Source organism: Frankliniella occidentalis, unplaced genomic scaffold, assembly GCF_000697945.3.
Source record: "Frankliniella occidentalis isolate FOCC.00 unplaced genomic scaffold, Focc_3.1 Scaffold36, whole genome shotgun sequence".
Lineage (NCBI taxonomy): Eukaryota > Metazoa > Arthropoda > Insecta > Thysanoptera > Thripidae > Frankliniella > Frankliniella occidentalis.
Window position 1 is genome coordinate 1,460,172 of NW_026267166.1, and position 11,004 is coordinate 1,471,175.

The window sequence follows — 11,004 nt, forward strand, 5'->3', positions numbered from 1 at the left end:
ATAGATAAATTAAGTTCGGACAAACGAGCTTAGGCTAATCGGGCCGCCCCCGGGCATACTCTTTTAAAGCTCAATCAAACTTTTCACAATAATGACCACATGAGTAAGCCAAAAGGTAACTTTATTGGGAATAGATGTACATAAATTCTGCACCGCCTCCACAATATACTATATTTTGGAATGGAGATAGTACTATAACACTCAGAACAGAAATATATTCATGAAGCGTTACAGTACTAACATTATACTGCCATTAAAAATAACTAAGTATGTAATTCGGTTGTGCTTCTACAGAAAAATATGGCTGTTACAAAACTTATTGTTCACTACTGAATAAGGTTTCTGCGATGTGCACTCAATATACGTATGAAACAAAATACAAAATATTTAAGTGCAAATCTGATTAAGTTCGATGTCAATGAATAAAACACATATATTATTGAAAAACAATCATCGTAAGAATCTCTCACAACAGATTATTTATGCAAATAGTGAATAGTGTCATACTAGTGCATAGATTGGGCACTGAATAGGATTTATGTGAAGCAAGAAGGCTATGGCGATCTTCAGACCTATTTACAGTATAAATTTTAAGTATGGAGAAAAATCTCAATAGAAAATAAAGTAGAGCACACCTGTAAATACTGTAGAACGGTGGTACATATTCCTACTTCTAAAACTGTTCACAGGTTTCACATTCACCGGGAAAATTATTAAGTTTTTGACAACATTCAGAGAGGCCCTGCTGACAAAATCTGAGTAAATTGTATCTTGTATCTAGATAATTGTCTGACATGTTGTGAGGTCATACACAAGATCCACAAAAATATATATCTTGAGGCAATGACAAATTATTTCAACATTAATTACAGATACATTCTTAAAAAAGAAAAATTCCCGTCCACAGAAAACTACTGTACTACAAGATCATTAATGAAAAATCAGACTTGTGCAAGGTCTAGTTTTAAATTAACCAACTAATTTAGATCATTTGTTAGAGCAGAATAAGACAGTGCCATATGTTGCAGCATGCAGCACCAATATGGCCTTCAGAGATTTAATGATAAATGAACTGGAGAATGAACATTCTAGATTAGTGGTTTTAACCTAGTGTACTTAACACAACTGATAGCTTGTACTTACATATGTACATAATTACAAAGTAAATCTTTAATTAAAATATATATGTTTCAAAACAGCTTAAAAATTAACTTTACAAGCACTCTCTTCCAATTTGCACAGCTCTGCTCTAATTCCTCAGACATTATAAAGAAAGACAAGGAACATAAAAAGATATATAAGAGGAATATATAAATATACACAGACACAGACAGTGCTAGCCAGGTTACGGTTACACAGCCAAGCCAACCCTCAGATCTTTTTTTCCTAATGTTGAGATGGAGTTGAGGAACTGAGTATACTCAGGAAGGTCAAAATGAAATAATAGGAAGTGGAAGTGGAACACAGCAAGACTAAACAGTGCATTCAGAGTTGCACTAGAAAAAGTAACTATCGGTAGTTCAATAAAATACTGACAAGGCACAGTTAAGAATAAATTTGACACTGGTTGAACTGTCACTCCATCACCAATAAACATCTCAAGGGTGTCGTCAACATTACACTTTCAAAAGAATGCTAAAGTAAGGTAGGTAAGGGGAACAAATGACAAGAGGTAAGCCGTGAAGGAGTGCCTAAACAATCTTCAAAAATAAAAAACGATACATTTACTGTACAAATCTGACCACAATAATTGAAAATATAAAAATTTTGGACTAGAGAAAAATTTAATCTATTAAAAAATCACACACATTTATTTGATTCTGAGCCCCACCCATTTTTCTGATTTTAAAACTCGAAGATCGGGATGTGGCTATGAACACGTGCCCGTTTTCAAGGGGTCTTCTGGAAGTATTTCCTGTGACTCCCCTGTAAAATTCGGGATGTGGCTGAGAATCAAATAAATAAGGTAAACTTCACATGATCTGGACCTATCTTTTTCTTGAAATAAAAAACAATCAAACAAATAATAGCCACTATAAGTTTTAAGAATTACAGCAAAAGCATGGGAATTAAAGACACTTTGAAAGTAATACACTCATTTTCACTTGAAACTAAATAAAGCACCAAGAAAACTAGAGCTACATTCTGATAATTCTTCTTGGAATAATCCCCATGTTTGAATGCCAATAAGATAGTGACACTGCATTGAACATAAACTCAGCCATACAGAGTCCAATATAGTAAGAACAATACATATTATTAAACCAAATGAAAAATTGAAACAAAAATCATATGGTGAAGGAACAATACTACCTACGAAGCACTTTCACTCAAAATGAGAATGTTACTACTAAAAATTAGAAAAAAAATAGTACCCAAGAACACGACAGGATAAGAACTATAAGAAAAGTCAACAAGAAACAAAATTTCTAAACAGAAATATTGGTCTCTGCAAAAGTCAAGATTCACACGACTTGCTCATGACTCATGACATATTTTAAAGAGAAGCCTTAGAATCAGGTACTCTTGTACAGTGCAAGAGCATCAACGCTTTCTTCTACAAACCTTCTTGTGCTCTTTCTGCCAGTGGGTCTGCTGGCATTCAGTGCTGCAATATGCAGTGTTCCAGCAACAATGGTAGATTGCTTCCTGTTCACAGTTGTAGCACTAAACATAAAAAGCAGAAATCAGTCATTCATATGATTTCTGGCTTTTGTACAATAAAAGTGCGTATAAAAATATGATGGCAACTGCAATATTTTAAAACTCACCCACTGTTTCTTCTTGACTTCTGATATTGCTGCTCGATGTTTTTCCTCCAGGTCAGCAATTACCTCTGTGTGCTCAGTCTGCATACGTCCTAAATCTTGCTCATAACTTCGCACAGCATTAGCAACTGCTTGTTCACGCTTTTCTTCCAGCTCAGCTCTCTCCGCGTCAAATTCACACTTTTGCTGTAAGATAAAAGTACTCAAATAAGTTAACAGAAACTATAATTAAATTGAATCTTATCAATCTTAAGGATGTCTATAAAAAATTTCAACAATTAATCACTTTTTCTAGAGCTTCCTTCACAGCTTTAGCAATCTCCTTGCTGCTAACTGTTGGGGTGATAGGTGCTTTCTTATTTGTTTGAGTAGCAAAGGAACGGTTCACTGGTTCCTCACATGATGACGTGACTGTGTCCTCTTGAGAAGTTCCATCCTTCTGTGAAAACAAATGACATTAGGTTTCCATTCCACTATTGACAGCAATTTTCGGTCATTAAATTAATTTTTTTGACTATAGTTCATAGAGACACATACCTTTGACTTTCGCTTTACTGATGTAGATGTAATACATGCATCCTCTTCTGTATCTATTTCTTCTGTTTCCTTATGTTTCCGCTTTCTGCCCCGCTTTTTAGGTGAGGGTATTGTAAGTGATTCTTCAGTAGCAGCCGGGGGCTCCGAGACTGATTCAGTCTTTGGTAAATCCTTGGAGATCCGCTTTTTAAAGGAAAAAAAAAAGAGTTATAAACTGAAAATTTGTACAAAAAAATAAATAGTACAAGGCAAACGGATTGTTTTAGCAACCTCTTCCTCCCCATCATCAGTGTCATGTTCCTGATCTGCTTCTGCTTCCTCTTCATCCTCCTCATCTTCCTCATCTTCATCCTCTATGTTTTCTTTCTCTAGTTTTGAATCCTCATCTTCAGAATCCTCCTCATCTTCTACTTCATCTTCTGATGACTCAAACTTTGTAAAGTCGTTAGTAGATCGTCTCATTTCATCCAGAAGTGATTGATGGCGTTTAAGCTCCTCACACGCCTTATTCCAGGAGGAAGTTTTTTTTACCTGAAACACATTGTGATGAAAGTTAATGGGAATATAAAAGTAAGTGATTACATAAACAGATAGGTAAGGCAAGGTGGGCCACATTAGGGGTACAATGAGAAAATGACAAAATTTGTAAATTCCAACAGAGTTGGAGAGCTAACATAAAATACAATGCTATAGAGTAAATCTTTCCAGCAAGTTTTGAAACTACATACATATATTACGGCTAAAGTCCCCAGGTTGGGTAATGTGCACATTACTCGGATAAAGTTCACATGAACCAAAGCTGCGGCTTAAGTCCCCTGAGCCCCAGGGCATGTGTTTTATGGGAACTTGTGACTCTACCAATAGGGAACAAAATTAAACTGCCGGAAACATTTACACAATTGCACCCAACTACAACAAAGATGAGTCTAGGTTGGGAAACATAAGAGGAGAAAAGGGGAATATTCTTTAAAAACCACTGAAAAACATGCAATTTATTTTAACAATGAGAAGTTTATCTAATTCACCTCACCCTCTCTTAAGATCAGATAACATTTTAATAAAAATAGGTTCAAACATAGATTAGAATAACATTGAGGTACCCACTTGCAGAGAATGAATGTTGACAGATATTTGCCTGATAAATGCCTTTTCAATTAAGGCACGCTGATGATGGCCGCCAAAGAAACGTACATCATGTACATCTTTATCATCAACTTTTATGACCTGTATTTGCAAAACAAATAAATAAACGGAGTAAAACCGATTGAAAATAGAAAATAACAAATTTAGAACTTACTTTTGCAGGCCAGTAAGGAAAGCCCTTTTGCTTGGCATACACAAGCTGGTGAGGTGGTCGACATGGTTGACAAAACCAATGCCGGTCTAGTTTCTCATTTGACATGCGGTAACAGTCTCTACACTGACGTATTTCTTGCAAGTCATAGTTGCAATCACGAAACATCTGCCGTGCCATATCAGCTAAGGGACTGTGAACTGGAAGAGAAAATAAATATTAACATACTAATAAACTAGTTCAGAACAGAAGATTTAAAAACAATTTTTAATATCTATTTTCCATGGCATGATGCTTCAAGTGTTTTAATTGTATGTCTACAAGAAATAACCACTTCAAATTCATCAGAATGACAAAACAGATAAAATTGGTCAAGGGACACAAACTAGAAAGAAAATTAAGAAGGGCATAGCACACAACCAAGCAAGGAGAGGATATAAAAAATGACTAGACAACAAAAGGTAAGTTAACATTATCTAAGAGCTCAAACACTGCATGATAGATAATTGAAAAAAATTAGGTTTCAAACAAGAAAAACTAAACGATTGGTCTTTCGATGTGAATAAAAAACCATATTGCACCAGTGCTGCTAAACAGTGCTAGCATAATGAATTCAAGACCCTTACCCCATGGTGCATCTCGCTTCAATCTTGTTTTTGTTCCATCTTTGAAAGCATTAAATAAAGAAATACACAAAAGATTTAGCAGGTTCAAAAGGCAAGTTAAAAGAGTGAACCCTTAGCAAAACAATTGAGATGGATAAATACATTCATAGGAACATGAACAACAACAATTTTTAACGTTCTAAGCCGTTTGGCCTTGCAAAATGCAAATGAGATATCAATATTGATATAGTACAGTGCAAAGTACTTAACACCAGCATACCAGTACTGCTGGCGAGGGGTAGATAACTCCCACTCCCCTGCTAAGTGAACACACGTAATGCTGCCCAATTCAAACTAATTCAAAACAATTCAATTTAATTCAACACAATTTAGAAATAATTCAAACCAATTCAAGACAATTTACATTCAATTTAAGTCAATGCAAGCCAATTTAATTCAATTCACACTAATTCAGTAACATAAAATCACAATAATTCAAATCAATTAAAAAACAATTCAACAAATTCAGTCCAATTCAAGCCAATTCAAATTAAATTCAAGGCAAATCAAATTCAATTCAAGAAATTTGTACACCCTATTCAGGAGTTATCTACCCCTTGATTGCTGGTGATAATATGGGATGACATATATTGCTATGAGAGCTCACCTCCATGGTAAATAACAACATTGTGGACAATTGTTTGAGCATCAGCACGAAACTGTGCAAGACTCTTGTATTTGTTTTTCAGGGCCTTTTTCTCCATTGTTTGTAGATCCATTGGGCTGTTAAAAAATAAAGGTAAACATTATTCAAACTTATTGTTTTCAACTGAGTATATAAGACCCCCTATTCTTCCCTGAAAAATTCATCCCTAAAGTAAGTGGACGTCTCACATGTCCCCATACATTTCAGAATAGCTACGAAACACATTAAATTCCTCCTTCACACGCATAAAGCACCACACGGTAACCTAAATTCATGTTTGAACATCTAGATACTAAATTAAATGTGCTTCTCAACACATTATAGGTTCATTTCATGTCCAGGCTCGCCCGTCCACCGTCCACCGCGGCCTCCTAGTCCGCCACAACGCGTCTAAACCTGCCTGCCTCTCCTCCCCATCTGGAGGGTGACACCAATCACCCTTTAGAAATGTTTGGGAACTCTCCAGAGACTTTAACAATCACATTCATGAATGAAAAATGGAATAAATCATATCTACCAGTAAATAAGATTACGAATCCGCCAAGCAGCATCAGCATCATCTGTGACCCATTTAATATTAGAATCACTTGCAGCTCCACTAGCTCTCCTTTGGTGTGATGTGACAGAACTTGTTCTATCAGATATGTATGAGGAGTTGCTGGGTACTGTTCTGTCCATTATTGTGACGGGAAGCTTAAAAATAAAAAAATTAATGTTACACAAGTGGCAAATATTGCATTCAATTTTTAAATATTATTCCAATTCATACTTTTTCCTTTAGTCTTGCACATGTAAACGTCAAGAGCCGATTAAGCTGTGATTTCTTAATTTTGAAATTCTCTTCAACGCCTTCACACATCTGCTACAGAGATATTAATTTTGAAAGTTTCATCCTACAATACATCACATAAATTGTCAAACTTTATGCATTACCTTGCACACATTGCACACAAATTTATTTTTAACATCTTCTTCAGGCAATTCTTCTTTTTCAATACAAGCTAGGTGGTATACTCGGTGACAAGATGTACAGCAAATTACATCACCACCACTGTGGCATATAAAACAGTACCAATCATGATCATCTCGTACCTGAAAAAAAAAAGAAGTGAAAACCAGCCTTAACTGTTAAAATAAATGACAAGACTACCTATACGACTAATAAAAAGATCTTACCATTGATTTTGGCTTAGGAAGTCTGTAACTCTCCTGTTCCACTCCAATTTTGGTGCCTTTATATCCGAGGCGTTTAACGAGCCGAATAAGCCCATCGCGGACGCAGTAGCTCAGCTGGCGTCGAACTTCATCTAAAATATGTATAAAAAGTATTTCAAGACTGCCCCAAAAATGTATGGCAGTTAGATAATCTTCAACATCATCCTAAGTCAAACACACCTTCACTGACACCATGGATGCGACTCATATAACGAGAGATTCTGTTCACATCAGGAATTTGTCTCTGGTAGCTTGTAATTCTAATAGCATCCCAAAGCTGTTGTGTTGTCTGTGGGCTTGAAACACGCCGCCGCGACATCGCTAGAAATAGCCTGAAAAAAATTATTAACAGTTAGTGCTGATGCTTTAATCTGAGAACTGATTAGGATTTACGACTACAGTACATATTTCAAAAATATAAGAAGCACCACTGCAAGAAGTTCCATCCCCCTGATCAGTGTTAAACTGGCCATGCCACACAATTGTACTCCACACAAGTGCGGTGCAATGCAATCGGCGGTGGAGGGTGTACTCTGTAGGAGTTCCAAACTACAGCTTTCAAACAAAAGCAATAAGGCAAAAAGCAATAGTAGGGGAACTATGCCTTATCTTCTTTTAGCTACTGCAACATGAAAATAACAGGGTAGGGACAGGTGTTTGGTTGATAGTCTCACAACACCATGTGGGTGGTGAGCTAACAGTACTCGACCCCTATGGGTGAGCCAAACAACAGCTAGCTGTCAGTATCTTGCTTCCATCCATAGGGTGTACATGCAGGGGACAAGCAGAAGTAGAGGCAAGAAGAGGAAAGCTGCACGAAAAAGTGATTTGAAGAAACAATAAGATAGTATATAAGTAACATGTGGCCAACAATAATCTTGTCCTCTGGGTTAATGCTCCTCATTGGATGTGCCTGGACTGGAATAAGTCTGCTTCAAAGACAACTTCGCAATGGAGTAACAGGTTTTGGAGTGCTTGCAACCTCAGACTCTGTTCTCAACGCAGTAATTGGAGCTACTCTCATTGGACAAACATTTTACCAAGAAGATGCAAGAATGAAGACATCCTGCAGCCAGACTATGCTCCTAGTATCTGCCACCACCTTCTTTCTGTCATTTGCAAACAGTTTTATTTCAATGCTCATAATGGCAACAGAATGTTATGCTAATGTGATGATAGATAAAAAAGAAGATAAGTCAGAGAGGAGAGTTCAGAAAACAAACAAAAAAAGATTGACAGTAGAAATAGGATTGCAATGGACATTGCCAATCCTTTTAATTGCAATTTTACACCAAGTGACCCCCACCATATACATGGCAGCTGGTTTTAGGCAAACAGTGGCAAATCATACTTGTCAAGTATCTAAGCTGCTATCAGAACAAATGAGCAGTGAATGCTTTGATGATATTATTAATGGTGAAGAGGCCCTGAGAACAAACAATCTGACAGTTGCTATTGTGAAACAAATTTATGAGCTCCTGCATGGGAGTGCTGATAAAATTGATTCCAGAGATCAATCAGCAATCTACTTAGATCCACCTCAGACAAAAGAGGAATGGAAAGGCATTTTTATGAAAACCTACAGTCAAGAAAATAATAAAAAGGACTATAATTCAACAACAAGCGACTTACTTGAGTGTGATGAATTATGTGCAGAGTCTTTTAAGAGAGGGCAAACAATTTTTTTTGTGATTATATTATTAATTTACTTTATTCCTTCAATAGGAACTGCAATACTTCATAAATTAAGTAAAAACAATGATATGAAGCCAAAAGCAAAAAATATGGTAGATCCAGAGGAAGCAAAAGATAAAACTTTGAACAGAAAAGTATGTCATTTGAAGGAAATTAAATTGATTGCTCTATCAAATTTGTTAATGTGGACTCCAAGCATAGTCAAAGGGGTTGCTCAAAGAATGTTCTGTAGCAATCCACCTCTATGGTTAGAAGCTATGCTTTATATCATAGGGCAAATGAACACAGTTCTTCGTGGATTATTTAATGCAAATGCAGCCGGTAGCAACAAACTATTGGATAAAAACATAGTAGTACCATTGGATCCCGAACTTGATTGCAGTACCAAAGACTTTGCATCTTGTTCAACAGAAAATACAGAAGCTCTGTTTGAGAAAAGAATAAAGTAGCCTTGCAGACTCCATCTTATAGAAAGTGTCAAAGAGGTATGTAAATAAGCGCCGGGCGCATCTAGTTCTACTGTAGATGGATGTGGTTGTTAGTAAGCCTAATAGTAAAATTAAATGTACTCTATAAAAACTGATTTTTATATTTAAAATGTCCATGCGTTCATTTATTATTAGAAATACAACAAAAACATGCAAAAAATAAGAATTTGTCTGTTATAAGCTGACATTAGCTATATCCACTTAAAAATCAAAACACAACAGCACAAAACCTGTGCTGCTCTGTGCACTCAGCAAAATCCACAAATCTCCAATACAAGAAGTGGTGAAAGGCTTGGAAAACAAGACATTTGACATATCATAAAGGGGTCATGAACATTGTATTGTGTTTTGCATGCATTTTCAAAGCCATCAACCACCTTTCCAGAAAATTGAGCTTAGAGCAGATTTTGACCCAGCACTTTGTTTCTTAATTGGATATAGCTGTCGAAGCTCAAGTAATTAAGTGACAAACTCACTTTTTATTCATGATTTCAACTCGGACTGTACTTGCCGCACAATCAGTCTGGAACAACAATGTCTGTTATTACAACAAGATGAGAGTACACACTTATTTTAAATGTATTTAAGTAAGAAATTTAGTGACTAATCTCTGACTACGTTCATATTTATGGGAACAGAAAAACTATGGAATCATAAAATATTGCGATTGCGCTCGCGCTCAAGTGTATTGGAATCAAAATCGGCAGATTCCCCAAAACGCATTAAAGCGAATGGAAAGTAATTTCAAAATATGTATTCCATAAATCAGTATAAATTTTCAATGAAGGGACTGAATGTCAGTCTTTGTAGAGAAAAATCTTTGACAGTGTAATACAAAATATTGTAAAAGTTCTGCATCTGCAATGCAAGGTTCAATCATAACGGGCCTAAAGAGTTTGAGAGGCCGGGTTTTACGTGCAAACAATGTCAGGAAACAAGGGGAATCCGTAAACGAGACGTTGATTTGTTCACTGAAACTGAGTACTGAGTAGGCACCGACAAGTTACAAATGCCGCGATGCGGGCGTTCCCTTTAAACTAACCGTACAGCACATATCATTGAAACGAAATCACATGACAAATAAAGAGAAATTAATTGATTCAAAACAGAGATTACCACCCCAAGCACATGGCAAATGCGCAGAATCGAAACATAAACAATCACAAAGGAAGTGAAGCGGTACCTGGGTGCGTCCGAGCCACAGGCTGGGGCAGTTTTTGACAGCCTATGCTTTCGTTCACAATAATTCCAAGTCGGTACTTTCCCAGCAAAGGCACTATTACGCCTCGCTCAAACTACTACCGAAACGAAACCCTATAAAACCAAAAGCTTCGACGATAATGTGAAAACACTATCTCAACTCACCCCAAAACAAATGCTTCGGCGCAGATCGTAGACGACTTGACGACTTTCCGAAATGTCCGACCCGACAGCTGAGATTTTATGATATGAAAAATTAAGCAGTCACAACAGGCCAAAGTGGTATTTTTTTGGTTCAAAGTTACATTTATTAAAACTGATCAAAACAGGACTGACATTGTGTAGAACAACCAAATAACAAATAACAGATCTAAAAAGTAATCACTGGCTTCGAGCTCATTTCTTGAGTTGCCCCCCCACCCCCACCCTCCTGATCAAGTGCCCTTCCTGCCGGCCCAGTCAAATCGTGTCGTGGTTTGGACAACCCAGCCCCACG

General features: G+C 36.7%; 1 protein-coding gene across 8 annotated transcripts; it reads right to left on the minus strand.

The window, feature by feature from the left end:
• Positions 1 to 104: 104 nt before the first annotated feature.
• Positions 105 to 10,804, minus strand: LOC113210764 (zinc finger MYND domain-containing protein 11). 8 transcript variants are annotated; one of them, XM_026428898.2, is made up of 16 exons: positions 10,674 to 10,804; positions 9,785 to 9,831; positions 7,306 to 7,457; positions 7,087 to 7,217; positions 6,844 to 7,002; positions 6,680 to 6,772; positions 6,428 to 6,603; positions 5,872 to 5,987; positions 5,226 to 5,264; positions 4,603 to 4,799; positions 4,410 to 4,529; positions 3,576 to 3,836; positions 3,306 to 3,488; positions 3,055 to 3,207; positions 2,772 to 2,954; positions 105 to 2,667 (listed from the first exon to the last, which is right to left on the minus strand). In XM_026428898.2, the coding sequence occupies exons 2-16, from the start codon at positions 9,793 to 9,795 to the stop codon at positions 2,545 to 2,547; spliced, it is 2,097 nt and encodes a 698-aa protein (XP_026284683.1). In that variant the 5' UTR covers positions 9,796 to 9,831; positions 10,674 to 10,804; the 3' UTR covers positions 105 to 2,544. The 8 variants fall into 8 exon arrangements, with proteins under 8 accessions (XP_026284683.1, XP_026284684.1, XP_052122171.1 ...); XM_026428899.2 differs by lacking the exon at positions 10,674 to 10,804 and adding an exon at positions 10,492 to 10,664; XM_052266211.1 differs by lacking the exon at positions 10,674 to 10,804 and adding an exon at positions 10,425 to 10,664.
• Between the last annotated feature and the right edge of the window lie 200 nt (positions 10,805 to 11,004).